The sequence below is a fragment of the Falco cherrug genome, chromosome 18 (genome assembly GCF_023634085.1).
Source record: "Falco cherrug isolate bFalChe1 chromosome 18, bFalChe1.pri, whole genome shotgun sequence".
Lineage (NCBI taxonomy): Eukaryota > Metazoa > Chordata > Aves > Falconiformes > Falconidae > Falco > Falco cherrug.
The window spans coordinates 6,355,512-6,372,699 of NC_073714.1; the positions used below are offsets into that span (position 1 = coordinate 6,355,512).

Below are 17,188 nucleotides of genomic sequence, written 5' to 3' on the forward strand. Positions count from 1 at the left end.
TTATTGTTTGCTATTTAACGGCTGCGGATGGGGCTTTGCTTGCAGGAAGCCTCCTTGCACCGAGCCTGGTGCGAACAATTTGCCTTGTCCCCTCTGGCTCAGGATAAACAGCTGGTCCTGACCCGCCACTGTAAATGCAAAACTAATTTCCTCCAGTTTCTGTACTTTGATCATTATTCTCTCCCCAGAGTCCCCCTGGGCTTGCTGAGAAATGCACTGAAAAACAAGCTGAGGGCCAAGGTCGCCGGAGCTGCTGGGAAAAGGGCACATTAAGAGCTGTGTTGTTCAACAAGACGCAGCTTTAGGGATAATTGTAGAGAGAGAGGGGAAAAAAAAAATCTCTGCCCATCACTAGAGCAAAACACTGTTGTCCAAGCTGGGAGTCGTCTCCTCTGGTGCCTCCTCCCACCTGTGGACTCATAGCAAGGTTTATGGCCATCATAATTTTCCTCCATCCTCTCAAAGCATCGCTAGATAAAATGCCTTGCAGCCTGTGCATGACGCCTCTGGATTTTTGCTCTTGATGGCACAGAGATCATGGCAATCCCAAGCCCTGACAAGCCTGTGGGCTTCTTCCTTTGTAATCCAAGACCCGTGTCCAGATTTTACATGATTTACCATCCCGGCTTTCTCCACCCAGGCTGTGAGCTGCACCGTTGTGTGTTGTTTTGGAGAAGTTGAGGAGATAAAGGAGAAATTCTGTAGGGGATCTGTTGGCTCTGGCATCTCTGCTCAGTCCCTAAAGCTAGTACCTCTCAGCTCCAGACTGTGTACTGTGTGGTACTATTGTGCATTATCTTTGCTGCTGTTTACCAAAACAAATGGCTAGCTGAGGAAAAAAAGCCTCATTTCAAAATGCTTTCTTCTCCACATCCCTGTCAAAGCTCACCTTCCTTATCTATACACAGCTTTATTTCTTAGGGTAGCCATTCCCCTAGCATTAATCTTGGGTCAGAAGCAGGAATATTATCTGAGTTTTTCAATCACACTGGCTAAAGGCAAGTAAACCCCCGCCCGAGACTCGTCTAAGTACATCATGTACTTGTACTCCAATGTGTCCACTGTAGAAATACCTCGGGGGACATGTTTTTGTTTATGAAAATCTGAGATTTGTAACATTTGTAATCTCAGCTGCCTTCAAACTCAGCCTAAAAGCCAGCCATCATCCCTGGAAATAAACCTCTTGGATAACCCCAAGCATTACGTATTTAGCTCAGCCAAGAGAGAGCATGCAGCATTCCAGCTAACGATGCCGTTCCTACACCGCTTGTATCCCCTCTGCTAGGCACTGAGGTAGCCATGGAGATGACTGAGGAGAGCATCGTGCCCGTGACAACTCTGTATGAGCATCTTGAACATCTTCAGAGCAGCCTAGTCTCTCCCTGGGCTTTCCCTCGTGTCAGATGGTGGTTATTGGCTTGTTCTTCCTCCCATGCAGGCAGTGGTAAAGCTTTTCCCTGTCAGCAGCTCCCCTTCCAAGATAAAAGGGCAGAGAATGAAACATATGGAGCAGATTCAGCATATAATGCCTGAATATTGGGTATATCATGTCTCTTTGGTATATAATATCAGCCTGATGTTCAGCACAATCTTCATAAAGAGCCTTTAATTTGTTGCTTTAGTGGAAAGAAAAGCTTTGGACTAAGTCATTGTGTGGTCTTGGGTCAACATCCCAGCTGGAAAATGCTCCCAAATGGATGGAAAGGTGCACATCACGTGGGAAACTGTTTCAATAGACTAAAAACCCTGATGGCAAAAAATCTGGGCCAGTTTCCCCCATAGGCACACATTTCCCAAACCCAGTTCACCTTTGTTTATTCTCATTTAAACCTGGAGAAAAGGGGGATGAAACCTCAGAAAACTATCCCTGGCCCTGGGAACCCTTTATATGGAGGCAGAGGGGGAAAATCAGGGTGGAAACACACTCACCGGCTCAGCTAAGAGGATTTGCATGACTCTTTTTGTGAGCGAGTTGGGTTTAATCATCTCATCCTTGCTGTGCATGTGTGTTAGAAACCAGGTCATGGGATGCAGAAGCTCAGTTTGATCTCACGTGAATAAACAAGGTGAAGACCTGAACAAAATTATGTATATAAAGGAAAAACGTATAGCTAAGAGAAAAACATAACAGTTCTTTTAAGTTATTTCTCCATCTTCAATCTGGTTTTTGTTTCAGTCCATTGTTTTTTTTCTTTTTCTAATTAAAAATCAAACAATTGTTTGTATTTCCTGGGGTTCAGCTTTCCCCATCTCATTTCCCCATCTCGTCCCACAGTCCCTTTTCCCACTGGGAAAACTGATTTCTCCTGCCCCTTTCCCAACGCAACCCAGCCAAGAATCCACAGGGAGCCCCAAGGACCGCAGCATTATCCCTCCACCCATCACACCTCCAAAAGAAGATGCTCGTGCCTGCGGCTCTGCCTGGGGAATACAACATTTAAACACATCCTGCAGGATTTCGGCACACTCCTACAAACTCTCGGCACACAGCTGACGCAACCTGGGATAGGAGCAGTTTCCGAAGCGGGATCAGAGGCTGGCCTGGATGATTGATGTAGAAACGATGAAAATGGGAGCGCCTTCACCCATCCCGGGTGTGCCCTGGTTTATTTTTGAGAAGGTGACCTCAGCACAACCATGTTATGTCATGCAATGTGCTTACGCCGCTGCTCTGATCTCGGAAAGTCTTCCAAGGGGATTGCGAGTTAAAAATAAATGGGAGAGAGGCATAGGAAAGCCTACCGGTGAGTCAAATATTACAGGCTCTGCTGCGAGGAAAAAAAAATACAGATATTCAGCTTTTCCTGCAAAGGAGCCAGCTGGTTGGTATCGCCCCGCTCAGGGAACTTTTTGGGAAGCTGAATTGTAGGATTGCTGGGAAAGTATTGGTTCCCGCAGCTTTGTGGAGGGGAGTCATGATTTAAAAGAGCCCAAAGACCAGGCTGTCCTGTCTGTTCAAAAAACAGGAGGTTTATTGATACAAAAGGACATAACGAGCCCTTTCTGCGAAGGGTTATAGCTCTTCCCCTTGCTCGTTCCCCTGGACACAGCAGGGAATTGTTCAGCCCGGAGGCACAAACCCTGTGTGCCCTGCAGTGGCTGCACCCAAGGCACTGGGATGGGATATTTTTAAACCAAATGCTGGGCTGAAACTGGCTCGGACAGCAAACATCTTCTTCCAACAAGCATGACTGACTTCTCCGTTTCCCATAAATTAACTCAGCTGACAGCAGGGACGCTCAAGTACCGAAACTTGATTTTTTTTTTTCTCCACTTTCAAAGCATTTTTATTATCAGTGCTTATTCCAAAATGAAAAAGTTTTGGGTTTTTTTTTTGTTTGGCTGGGGGTTTTTTGTTGTTTTTTTTTAAATAAAAGCTGATTTTTCACCTTCTAGCACCTAGTTGATACCTCCAAACCCTGGGAGAGGTTGAAGACGCATTTTTGGGAGCTGTGTCCCATGCAGGTTATCTTCTAAAGACGCAGTGCATCATTGGGAAGGCATCAGCCCACAGCCAGGGAGAGTCCCTCCCTTCCCTCTCATCCGTAAAGAGCTTAGGTGTGTCCCTTCCCCGGAATAGCAGCTAGCACATGAGCAGAGGCTATTACACTCCTAATGAGATTGTAGCAGCTGGATGAACATTTATAGCCTTTTAAAGACAGTTGTCCAATAGTAAAAAGAAGGAGGGTACGTGCAGCCTCCGATATTTTATATTTCAGCTGCCGCTCCCTGCGGAAAAGAAATTCCTATTAAATTCTTTTGGCTAATCTCTTCCTCAAGGCTCTAGCTTTGTCTTTGAAACACAACCAGAAAAGCCTTGCCTTATTTGCTGCTTTCTTCCCCCAAACCCACCTTTCAATATAGTTCCTCCCTGGAGCCTCCCACCAGCAGGCAGATGCTGCCAGGATCCTGTTGCCTGTGAGTCATGTCTGCCCGTAGATCGCGTTGCAAAAAGACATCACTGGTGAGGAAGGCAGATCAACATGGAGGAGGGGGGATGACAAAAACTCCTCCCCAGCATCATGGCTGCAATGAGTCGCATTTACTAGAGCAGCCATAAACCGATTTATTTTTTCCATGATAGCTTTGCGCTCCTTGGCTTTGCAACAGAACCATGTCTGGCCAAAAAAGAAACCCCCTCCTGGAAGCAACATGAGATACTGCACTGAAAGTTTGTGTTCCTTGCTTACCCCCTCGGTGGTTCCTCTCCTGGCACGTCGTTCGTGCCCTCACGTGCCTCCGGGATTAGGGACTCGCTGGGACTTCTTCCCACCATCGCAGGTTGTGTAACTGGTGTCCTGCTCCTGCCAGTTTTTTTGCCTCCTGGCTGGTTTCCATCCATGGCAAAAGGCTAAACATTTGTAAGCCTTCTTATTTACTTCTTTTTACAGGAAAACTTAGGATTGTCAAGAGCAAAGGAGAAATGCCACCCGTGAGAGGTGTAATCCTGCAGTTTACTACAGAATAATGGCGCAGGTAAAGATTTCTATGTGTGGAAAACCCCTTCTTCTACTAAAAATGGGCCAAAAATGACATTTCTCTTCTCTGAGGGGGGAGTTGCCCTTCCTGCAGTCTGCAGGCCTGCGAGCCCCAGCAAAGCTTTACTCCATGCATGTCATGAAGCCCTCACCACCGCAGAAAATGCAAAACACCCTAAAAGGCTTCCATTTTTTACTTACACAATTTTCTACTGACATGGGAAAATACAGCCTGACTGAGCGGCATCTTTCCTTCTGGCTGGAAATCAAGTGCCCCCAGCGCTTCCTTCCCTGCACTGCTGTCACCCCCGTTATTCCCCAAATTGCATTTTCTCTGCTTTCATCCAGCGAGGAGCCAAATATTACCGAGGCATCTGGTTCCCAAGAAATACAAGCAGAGGAGTTTTACTTAAAAGAGACTATTCCGTGGTGAGACTAGAAAATAAACCAAGTTCTGCAAAATGCATTTCATTAACTGTCCAAACACAGCACTTGTTTCCCCTTATTTTTGCCTTTGGAGGGTTGAAAAAGGTTTCCTGATGAGCTAAGCGTGATTTCAGATGGGGCGAGCTCAAGCCCAGATTCTTTGCCAGCTCCAAGGAGGGATGGCGGGATAGGGTCAGGCTGTGGGACTTCATCCCTACCTCCAAACCCCACCAAATTACCTCCAAATCTCCTACAAACTATTTGAATGCCTCCCCCTGCCTTTGCAAGCTGTGGCTAATTCTCCAAGTCCGGAGTTATGTGAGTAAAAGTATTTTGCATGAATTAAAGCAAAAAAAAAAAAAAAAAAAAAAAGAGAAAAAAAAAATCAATGAGATGCAATGAAGCAAGACCAGATGAACCTGGGGCTTTTCCCAGCTCATCATTAAACCAAAGTCAGCATTTTCCATTTGTTACGAGAAAACCCCATCCCATTAATGCTTTCTAACCTGGCATGAACCCCTGTCGCACTTAACGGTGCATTATTTCCTCTGCTGCTGCCTGAGCTGCGGACGAAGAAGGGCCAAACCTCCAGCAGAGATCAATGCAGCTCTTGTCTGGCTGCCGGCAACGATTTTACCCTGAGATGCCAAAGAAACCCTGTGGCACACGGCTCCATTCTGTAGTTGCTGTGGATATACTGGTTTGGGTGGTTTTAGCACTGCTAACTTCCACAATACCTTAAAAATTAATCAATAGTCAATAGGCTGCTCCTGCTCAATTCACAGCTGGGATCCCACAGAGTTTCTGTATTTCCCCAGACAAGAGCAGAACTTCCTCCAAAATATATTATTATGGAAGAAAACCTGATTTTTAGAAGCTGTGAATGAATTCATCCCAACCATTCCATTCCCAATGCTGCATTTCTTTCTTTTCCTGGCTTTGGCATTTAGACAGCCCACTGAAGAGTATTTAAACCAAAACCAGGGAACCAGGAGCCATCTGCACATTCTCACAAGGAATAAATATGTCTGTGTATTCTAAGAGAGAGCTTTGACAGGCTCACTGACCTTAATCCTGCCCCTGTTATTCAATTTTCTCCTCCAGAAATTAAAATGTATGTCTCACTGGTGCAGCCAAAGCACCCAGTGCAGACCATTTCCCTGCCAGACAGATTTTTTATTTTTTTTTTTTAACATAATCCCACCAGATGGATAAACAAGTATATGGAGCATCAAGGCGGAAATCTTCTTTACAGCCAGATGTGCTCTGTGGTCCAGGGGTGGGAGCATCGCCGGGATGGCCATACCTGGCCGGGCTATTTTGGACAGCAAAACCTCAGGAGGGTTTTGGCTTCATCGTGTGGCTGTGCCAGAATCAGTCCCAATGCAATTAGTTTAGAGCTTTATTTGCATCTCCCAACCATCATGCAAGCATCCCAGGTTGCTCTGGAATTAACCTGTTTATTTAGAGCCCATCCTAATCCTAAAGAATGGGAGAACTCCCCATCCTGGGCTTTAGGTCTCTATCCTAAACAGATATCCTTACCCTCTGGAAGAGGGTGCCGTAAAAGCCCCAGCTTGCCATAAGCATCCCACCTAATTTTAAATTGCCTTCTGCGGCGTTTCCTCCCTATAAATATCAGGGTACCTCAACACGAAGCGTGACCGCTCTGCGCAGGAGCGAGTTTTATTCCTCTGGAGCGAAATAAACTTGGAAGATAGATTCCTCCTTTCCCCTGTAGGTCTGAGCCTGTGTTTTTTTTCTATCCACCAACCTGCAAAGCATCTCTCTATTTCACAGGCTAATGGACTAGGAGCTGCAGCCAGCAACTGCTAAAAGCCTCCTTTCTTCTCCCGGAGCCTCGACCCCGACATTTCCAAACCAGCCCCAAACCCTGGAAATCCCAGCGATATTTCTTCAATAAACCATCCAAGTGCTCCAGTTTTCCAAGATTTCCAAACCAGCCGCAAACCCTGGAGATCCCAGCGATATTTCTTCAATAAACCATCCAAGTGCTGCAATTTTTCCAGCCACCCGTTTGGTCGCCGGCACTGCCTCCCATGCCCTTATCTGCTGGGAGGGATGACGGGGGGGTGAACCCAAATTTTTCAGGGTGCCGGCTGCGGTATTCCCTAGGGAAGGAGGATGGATGCTGGCCAGGCTGTGCAGGGCTGGGCTGCGCAGAAGCCAGCTCCTCCCTCTTGCTATTTATTCCTCCCCGTAGCTCTGTGGCCGAGGCTGAATCACCCTGAACCGAGCAAGCAACGGGCTCCCAGACGGTGAGTGTCGGGGGAAAATGGGACCTGGGGGCTTCAGGTGGGATAAATCCAGAGGTGAGAGAGCTTTTAACACTGAGCAGCATCACAGCAGATGGGGGGCTGCCTCTTCTCCCTGTCATCACTGCCTAAAAATAGATATTTCCAGCTCTGAAGGCAAGCGTCCTCCTTAAAAGACACGGCTCTGCTTCTCACCCAGCGCTTGTTTACTCGGGGTTGATTCTAAGCCAGTGCTGGGAGATTTCTTCTTCCCCCCCTGCCCAGAGCTACCTGGTATGTTTTGTTCTTTCCCATAGCTGCGCAGGACTCTGCTCCCCCATTATTTGGGGGGTTAAAAACAAAAAAAAAAAGGGGGGAGGGATTTCTAAAAACGAGGGGTGGCATTTTCAGAAAGCCAGCCTGCATCCTGCCTTCCCCAGAGGCCCCACTTGGATTTTTCACCCACCAAGAGCCAAAACCTTCCTAGTATCACCGGGAGGGTCTGGACACCCCCATTCCCAAGCATCTTCCCACCCTCCTCACCGCATCGCTTTCTCTACCTTCCCCTTCCCCACCCCCCCTTCATTTCTTCTCTCCCCTCGGGCACCTTAACAAGGTTATTTCCACGGTTATTTTGGCACCAGGGTGGTGGTTTTCCTCTCCAAACCAGAAGCCGCCTTCTTGCCAACCCAGCACACGTAATTGCTGCATGCAATCGCTCCTTCACATCCTCCATTTTCCGCTTCCCCCGCTGCCCTGAAGGAGTGCTGGGTTTCCTCTGGTTCTCCACCACCGGCATGGGTATAAACGGCTCTGATATAAATCACCTGAATCAATTTGTTAGTGCCTAGGTTCGCCTGCAGAGAGGCAAAACTGGGGAGGAAGGTTAAAAAGAGTCCTGGGAGGGGGGTGGGGTGGGAAGAATACCTGCGAAGTCATTCAATAATGTAATTTAATAATAATATTACGGTTGCACCGTAAATATTATTTCCAAGCAGAGGGAACCCAGCTCCGAACCCAAAGCAGCAGCTCCCTGGTCCCCATCACATTCCACCAGCCACCACATTTACTGGGGGGCAAAGCTCAGCTGCCCAAGGTGCTCGGTAATTAGCAGCGCACAGGCAAACAAACCTTCACCCTCTTTATTCAGAGCTTGGCTCTGCGAAGACAATTAAATGAACAGGTTGGTGCTGCCAGGCTGGAATATCCTCCGGGGCTTTGCTGTAACCTGTTTTCATCCAAGGATTGATTTTTTTTCTCCCCCTTGCAACTCACTGTGAGGAGTCACAGCTTCCAAAAATAATAATAAAAAAATAATTAATTGCCTATTTGCTGCTTTCACCCCCCCCCATTTCTTTTCTGGCTTTTGAGTGCCCAAGGAGCGTTTGCCCATCTGAATTTTTCCCATGTCTTTTGCCTATTTTTAACCCCCCTGATCTCATCCTCGCTCCCAGCGGGTGGGCAGCAAAGCCGCTTGAAAGCAGGCAGCTTGCACCCAAATTTTTTTACGAGCAGGCAGTCCAAGCCTGGCTTTCCTCCCCGTCCCAAGGGACAGGCGTGTTCATCTCCCCTGTTCTTTTAATTAAGCGTCTTGCTAACGATCCCAACCAAAACACTGACATTAAAGGACCTTCAGTTCAAACATTTTGACAAAATAGCAGATTTTATTTTTTTTTGGGGGGGGGGGGGTGCGGGGAGGAGAGGCAGAGCATCATTATCTGAGCCCAAAGAGAGATTAATTTGCTTTTTATGGACCGTAAAACCATAGCTAACGTGTAATAGAAGAATTTCTGGCTTAACCAGGGGTTTGTTGTGCCCGCTTGCGCCGTTAAGGGCAGCAGCTCACGAGAGACCGGCATCTCTGACCTGCATTAAGCTTCTCGCTGGCCTGAGTGGTGACTCGAGGCAGTCGGTCCATTAGCTGCTAGGAAAAACCCACTCACGTCCCAAAGCTTGTTTCTTGCTGTATCATGAACCAGAAAGCGCATCTGAAGCATCTAAGAATGCTGCAAAATACCCACCCACACTTTTCCAGGAATGCTTTGCTTTCCCTCCCCACCATCCTGGCATGCTCGGGGGGATTTCTGGGAATAGCTGAGCCTCCAGCAGGACAAAAAAACCCCTTTGCTATTGCTGGACTTGCATATTAAACGCGAGTGTAACAGTAATTCAGCGCTCCTTGGCGTTGCGCGGAGGCATCCAAAGGGATTTTGCAGCTTGGGAGGTGTTTTCCAAAGGTCTTTCCAAAGGATTTGCAGACCTGGTGTGTATTATAAAGGCTGGATTACACATGGGATTTCACCCTCACCAGCCCACCAGCTTACATAGGAGATGCCTGGCGTGCCCCTGGGATGCCAGCAGTGAAATGCTGAGTAAGCACATACTTGCAAACACGTTAAACTCAAAAAATGCTGTTCTTCAATTCAGGCGTGTTGCTCATAAACAGGGACTTGGGCAAAATAGGCTGAATTTTGCTCTTTGGGGAAAAAAAACCTCTGAGGCAAGGCTGGGCACTGGCCTCCTTGCAGCCCTGGGTACCGAAAAGCTTAGAGACTGGGGCGAATCTGTTCATAACCCACGGTCCTTGCACATCAGACATCTCATTTATATCATCTGATTCGATCGAGCAAGATTGATAAGTGGATTTTTACCTCTGAATCGAGTGAAACATTTTTCCCAAAAGCTTTTCTTCCACTACTTAAAATTGCCGTGACTAGCAGAGGACCTGTTGGGGAGGTGGGGGATATAAATATATAATAAAAAAAATAAATATATAAAAATAAGGAGATTTGGGGAGGATAAATACGCATTTAAGTTCAAAGCTGTTTATCCTGCAGCTGGATTAGAGGACAATAAGTGTTTGATACGGTGCATAAGTTTCATATGATGCCTAAAGCCCGTGATGCTCGCGGTGGCGTGGATGCAGCGGCTTCCAGGTCTCTGCCTCCTGCCTGTAACGCTGCCTGTCCTTGTGTCCCACAGCCATGGCCAGGTTCCTCGTCACCTGCTGCCTGGTGGCCCTGCTCCTCGGCGCTTGGACTGACGTCGCCTTCTCCAAGAAGAGCAAAGGCAAACCCAGCGGAGGCAGCTGGGGCACAGGGAGCCACCGCCAGCCCAGCTACCCCCGCCAGCCCGGCTACCCCCAAAATCCTGGTTACCCCCACAACCCGGGCTACCCCCACAACCCAGGCTACCCCCACAACCCAGGCTACCCCCACAACCCAGGCTACCCCCACAACCCGGGGTGGGGACAGGGTTACAACCCATCCAGCGGAGGCAGTTACCACAACCAAAAGCCATGGAAACCCCCCAAATCCAAAACCAACTTCAAGCACGTGGCCGGGGCGGCGGCGGCGGGCGCCGTGGTGGGAGGTTTGGGTGGCTACGCCATGGGACGTGTCATGTCGGGGATGCACTATCGCTTTGACAGCCCTGATGAGTACCGATGGTGGAATGAGAATTCAGCTCGTTACCCCAACCAGGTTTACTACCGGGATTACAGCAGCCCCGTCTCGCAGGACGTCTTCGTCGCCGACTGCTTTAACATCACGGTGACCGAACACAACATTGGACCCGCCGCCAAGAAGAATGTCTCAGAGGCTGGTCCGGCGGCGAACCAAACGGAGGTGGAGCTGGAGACCAAGGTGGTGACGAAGGTGATCCGGGAGATGTGCATCCAGCAGTACCGTGAGTACCGCCTGGCCTCCGGCATCCGGCTGCACCTCGCCGACGCCTCCCTCGCTGCCCTCCTCCTCCTCACCCTCTTCGTCATGCACTGATGTGTCCCGGATCCCCACGGCTTCGAGATGTCACCTGTCCCCCCATGGGGACCCCCAAACCCTCCCCGTTCTTGCTTGCGGTCGTCGTTGGTGAAGAGCCCTTGGGGCACACAGATACTCCCCATCACCTCCCCAGAGGCTCCGGTTTAAGCAACTGGATGAAAATTTCCTTCTCCACTCCAAATGCGTCCCCGGCGTGGCAGGACAGCGACGGAGCTGGAAGCACGAAAAAATGGCCTTCACCACCTCCTCCTCCTCCTCCTTGGGGCCACCCTGAGAGGGACTGAGCAGAGAGGAGCTCACGCAGTCCTCAGCATTCCTGCAAGAGCGTTTCCGAAAATCCTCTTGGCTAACAAGCAGGGTTTTATCTAATCCCCTTAGTCCCGCTGCCACCAAAAACCCCTCTCCCCAGGGCGCGCCGCATTGCGCCCCAGCACCTATACACCCCCCAAGGGTTTTAGGAGCGTCAGGTTATGGGTTTTCCAAGCAACAAGCTGCCAGGTTGCAATTTTAACCCTTTAATCCTAAAAACCATCCATCCTTCCTCATGTACATACCCCACCCGCTCCGCACCTTGCATGCTGCAAATACTTCCTGCAGCAATAGGCAAAAATAATATTATTCTTTTTTTTTTCTTCCCCCGCCCCCTGCAGCGAGGCTGAAGCCCCCGGCCGGGTTTTGGCTGGCTCCTGCGCCGCTTTGCTTTGGGTTGAGCCTCACTGTGTTTCGTAGCCTACCTAAAGGCAAAAAGTGCTGCTGAACGCTCCAAAAAATCCTACAAAGCAGTAACGTTTGGCGTGTCACAGCCCAAGAAAAAGCTGGGTTGGATGCTCGATAGGTGACAAGTCACGCTCACACTTCGGCGCCTTGACCTAAGGGATGTAAATACAGCAAAAAGGATGCTCGGGGGGCGTGGCGGGGGGTCGAGCACGTAGCGAGAGACATAAATCAGCTAAATCATATGGTTACAGCAAACAGCATCGGGAAAAGCAATGGGATGGGAGATACTTTAAAAAAAAAAAAAAGTGATTTGCAAGTGATTTGTTTGGCAGGCGGAAGCGGTGGGTGAAATTTTTGCTTCTCATCTTTGGGCCGATGCTGGGTTGCATGTAACCTGTAGCATCTGCCAAGCTGTGCTTGTTGAACCGGTCACCCCGAGTTCTATTTAATATCTCTTGTGTATTTTTTTTTTTTTTTTTTTTTTTGCAAGGCACTGAATGACACCGTCCTAAATGATTTTTCGCATCGGTGTAAACTAAGTGAAGAAATATATATATATATATACATATAAAAAAACCAATATAGAGAAATCTTTCAGGATATTCACCAGAAAAGCAGGGCTTTGAGGTAACTCGTACTTTGTGATACGCGAATGTTTTGTAAATCCGTAACGGTGCATGCATGAGATTTGCCGTTCCAATACTTTTCTAAGTGTTCGACGTCTGGTACAAATTAAAATGGATAAAGCCAAGATGCACGTCAGCCTCCTTCGTGCAAGCAGCTCTTGTTCGGCCCCGCAGCTCCAGGGACAGAAGTGGCATTTTTTGCCCTGCCTGTCCCTGCTTCCCCAGCCTGTGGGCGCCTTTGTTCCCTTTCAGCACTAAATTCGGCCTAAACCCCACAATTTCTGTTAACCTCTTCTCCTCCCCTGCTCCCACGAACGGCATCGCTCCCATCCAACAACTAGTTCCTAATAAAGCCAAAGCGCTGGTTGGGGCCAGGGATTTCTTCTCCCCATAGAAGGTCAACACCCATTTATACCTTGTATTTACTCCATCTATTTTCTGTCTAATAAAAGAGTTTCTACATTTGCTGTTTCAGTGGCATTAAGCCCGACCACCTTCATGTGAAGCCCCAAGCCCTACCTCATGTTGCCAGAATTCCAAATTCCCCCAGTACCTAAACCAGTACCACCGTTAGATGACTCAGACTACAGCAAGGGTTAAAAATTACAATTAAAAAGATGAAAGAGTTTGGACCCTTCAGCTGGATGGTGCTTTTATTTTAAGCTCAAGACCAACCCTTGGACCTGTTTGGTTTGAGCCTACGCAGGACGTGCTGCAAAACCCCTTGCCCACAAGGGTGCTGAAGGATGTGGTCTTTGAGCGATGCTCCAGGTAAACCCCAAATGTGACTCTTTTGCATACTTTTGGCAGAATAATAAAGGAAAAAAGCTAAATAAATTACTATTCCTGCATGCAAGCAGCTTGCTCACAAAGAGGAAACCTTAAGAGGCTCATAACAGGGATCCAGAGCTCCTGCAGGTGCTCGGAAAGAGCAAAATAAAAGGGTCTTTTTGCTTGAATTTGGCTGCTGGGCATCACCACGATAGCTCTCGATATTAATAGGTGAGGCAGCAAGTGGGGAGTGGGGCAAAAAAATAGATGGCAGGCAGGGTTTAGTGTTGGGAGCTAGTTTCCAAAAGGAGGAAAATAAAAATATAAGGTCAGGATCTCACACTTCACATTTTTTCTGTGCAAAAGCAATTAAAAAAATTGTACTGGAAAGAAGGATTTGGGGAATAAAAAGCCCCTGTGAGGTTATTAGGTCTGTCCTAAGCATCCCTGCGGCCGCCGCTCATCCGACACCAACTCGGCATCCAGCTGCCTCCTAGCACCAAATTTTACAGGGACATTTTATTTAGGGTGTTATTTTGCCCTATATACAACGGAATATCTCAGGATTTTTGTCGTATCATTTAAAAGGGGGAAAAAATAAACTCAAGACCCCCAAAGCCCCCAGCTCTGCCGTAGGGAAAACTGCTTCACCGGTCCTCAAGCTGGGGAGGACCCTGCTGGTCAGGGCCATGGGGAGGTTTCTACAATTCTTCTTAATTAAGATTTTTCAAGGTAAAATGACAGTGATTTCAAACTGGAAAGAGAAATAGGTAGCAATGAAGATACAACCCTGCAGTGATGGGCTGGGGAGACCCATCCCCTAATAAGCCTTGCACTGGCAAGCTGCAGCCCAGCGGTAAGAGGAAAAAAAAAAAAAAAAAACAAAACAGAAAGAAGGAAAAAAACCCAAACACCAACAAAGAAACACATGTAGAAAAAAGAAGGAAGAAAATTCAACAAGCCCCCAAAAGAAGGAAGAAAAAAAAAAAAAGAAGGAAAAAAACCCCCAAGCCCCCAAAAGAAGGAAAAAACAACCAACCAACCCCCCCAAAAGAAGGACACCCCCCCCCCCCCCCCCTGTTTTCCAAGGTGAGCCCATGGATGTTGCTGGGAAGAGGCTGGCAGCACCCACATGATGCCCCCCCCCGGCGAGGGTTTGACCTCAGCAGGCAGAAACACAAAATGTTTATTTTTAGCCCCCCAAACCCCCCATTTTCCCTGCACTGCACCCCAGCACAAGGAAGCTGCTCCAGCGACCCAAGCGCAGGGAAACACGGCTCAGATGAGCCCCCCCAAAATCATTCCCACCCGTTTTTTAACCAGCACGGGTCCTGCCCCAGGTAATTGGGTTTTAGGGTGATTATCGGAGCTGTCGGCTGCGGGGTCGGGGGGAGCATCGGAGTTTTCCTGGCTCCTGGAGCGCTCACGCGGGACACGGGGACACGCTTCGAGCCCTCGTGTCCTTTAAGGTTGAATCCAAATCCCTGGAGCCTTCTGTGCCCCTAGGACGGGTTGCTTGGACTAGATGAATGATTTGCTCTGTGTTAATTAGCTTAAATACTCCAAATCCTGCAGCGCAGGTGGCAGCCTTGCTGCCAAGCAACGTTAGGGAGCGTTTCTGATTCACCAGGCCGATAATAAACCCTGAAGTACAAACGCAATAAAATTTTGGGGGTTGTTTTTTTTATACTCTGCGCTGAATCGCCCATCCCACGGCGCTTTGCATCCCTCATCTCCGCAAACAAGCATCCCCCAGGCAGGCAGAGCAACCAAATAGATTATTCTTGCCTGAAAAAAAAAAAAAAATCTGCAAAAAAGCAGATTTTTGGTGCCCAACTGAAGGGTTTGCAGAGTTGGGGGAGAAATAGTCTTAGTTAGAGGCTTGAAAAGCAAAGTGAGTGCCTAGACCTCATCCAGGGGTGATTTTATTGCTGCATCTGACCCAGTGTTGGGGATCGGAGGCGCCGCATCGCAGAGCGAACAGCACCATCTCCTGTCTGAGCCCAGCACCAGCTCCCAGGACCAGCCCCAGGGATGCTTTTGCAAGGCTCGATCTCCAGAAAAACCCCTGCAAAATCAGGCTGAGCTTTACAGCCGAGCACGCTGGAGGCCGGTGCTCGCTCGCTGTTCCAGAGCAAAATGTATTAAAATGCCTGGAGTTTGCCAGTAACCACTCGCCTGGAAAAACACATCGCCGAGGGATCGCAGCATCTGGGGTTGCTCAAAAGCAGCCCCACTCCCCCCCAAAAACATGCAACCCCAAAGCCCCTCAGCACATGGTAATTAACAAGGATGCTAATAGCTTTTACAGCCTTTTCCCGCAACTCACCCCCCCGCAAGGGCTGGAAATTGAACTGGGGGGTGGAAATCGGAGCGTGTCCCCATGTGTTGCATGCAGGTGGGAGGGAAAAGCAAGAAAAGATCTTCTGGGAATGTGATGTGGGAAGCGCAGGATCATCCTGACAGGGGTTCTGAGCTCAGGCTGCAAACTGGGGGCTGTGAGCGGAGGATGCTGGTGATGGGGTCTGGGCATTGAAGCACAACCCGAGTGGCTCTGGATGCAAAATATAGGCTGGAAAAATGCAAACTTGAGCTGTGCCTAGAGTTTCTGCTGGGTTCATTGTTTCTTTTAAACAAGCACGTTAAAAAAATTAACCCCACGGTGCACTATAGGAAAAGTTGGATTTGTTCAGCCTAAAAGCTCTCCCTAAGCCAGGGGAGAGATGACAGAGGTTGGGCCGCCCATGAGAGCATCGGCCTGGGGGGCATCCCATGCTTGAAATGCTGTTAAATCCTTCGGGAGCCAAATGACTTCTGTACAATTTAAGAAAGCATTAAAAAAGAGCCCAGAAAATCAATGTACAGCTGCCAGGGCTCCTTCCACCCCTGGATAGAGGTAGGACCCGACCCAGCCGCTCTCCTGGGGAGGTGATAAGGATATTTACACCCCCCTCCCCTCATTCTAAGGGGGAATGCGCTGCTCACGGACATCCAGGCTCAAAAATACTTTGGCAAGGGACTTACCTGCTGGAGGACGGTGCTCGTGGCTGCCCACAAGTTTTTTAGGGATCCCCAATATTTCACTTGGTGTCTCTTTTTATTTTCTTTGCTCACAGCAACGGTTGAGCTGCTGCACCAGGTTGTAGGGAAGGTGTAACCCCCCCCCAGACAGGGATTAGAGAAGAAACCGCAGGTGCTGGAGGGGAAAGCATCACTCACTGCTCCTTTCAAGCTCTTCCCAGGGTGAACTTGCAGCCTCTCTGCCAAACATGAAGCACCTGAGGGAGTGTCAGTCCCACAGCTGGGTGTGTTTTGGGCAGGGGATGGGAAAGATCGGGACGTGTTTGGTCATATCAAAGCCAAAGAGATGGAGCTGGGGGGGGGGGGGGGGGGTGTTTCAGTCCCCGAGCATCATGCTTTCCCGCCTCTGCAGCATCCCTTGAAGATGCAGCAGCTCTTCCTCAGGTTGCTGCCAGTGCTGAACACGATGGATTTGGTTAAAAAAAGAGAGGCTGTCTCAAGGCCAAACTTTATTGCAAGGTGGAGGGGTCCATTTTCAAGCCCTGCATCCAACCCCCCCAGAGTCCCAGCGCTCTTGCGGGGGGAAAGGAGCGTTTTTTGGTAAAGCCGTGCAATAGGAAACTAGATCCAAGCGCTGGTGGGGCTGTTCCAGCATCTTCCCGGGTGCAAATATCCACACCTCCTTGCCGGGCTGGGTTTGCTCACGTACGTGCTCTTGCAGATGGGGGGTTGCAGGATCTGGCCGGCTCCCGGGTGGCCCTGCCAGCTCCGGCTGCTGGCTCAGGGTCCCAGCGTGCCGGCGGGGGGAAACTGAGGCAGCGGCGGAGCATCTCTTCCACCTCCCCAAGCCACATCTAATCTCCCAGGAAAGTCATTCACTAAGAAATCCCGGCGGGCTCAGCCGGCCGGGGGTCCCCTGGGGTCCCCTGCCGTGCTCAGCGCTGCAGCCCGTGGCTGATGAAGCAGACAGCGGGTGCCAGCAGCAGAGTGGGGCTGATGCCACCACGCCGGTCCCCAGAGGCTCGGCTGGGGGGTCCCCTCTTGGCACCCATGTCCGGCCAACTTGGGGCATGAAAGCCACCCACCGGTGGGGGCTGCCGGGCTGCCGGGAC

At 49.3% G+C, this 17,188-nt stretch overlaps 1 protein-coding gene across 1 annotated transcript; it reads left to right on the plus strand.

The window, feature by feature from the left end:
- Positions 1–7,058: 7,058 nt before the first annotated feature.
- Positions 7,059–12,746, plus strand: PRNP (prion protein). The gene is made up of 2 exons (XM_005447399.4): positions 7,059–7,183; positions 10,142–12,746. The coding sequence occupies exon 2, from the start codon at positions 10,144–10,146 to the stop codon at positions 10,936–10,938; it is 795 nt and encodes a 264-aa protein (XP_005447456.3). The 5' UTR covers positions 7,059–7,183; positions 10,142–10,143; the 3' UTR covers positions 10,939–12,746.
- The last annotated feature ends 4,442 nt before the right edge of the window (positions 12,747–17,188 follow it).

Coding starts and splice junctions, on each gene's coding strand:
- PRNP (XM_005447399.4), top strand. CDS start 10,144: ATGGCCAGGTTCCTCGTCACCTGCTGCCTGGTGGCCCTGCTCCTCGGC.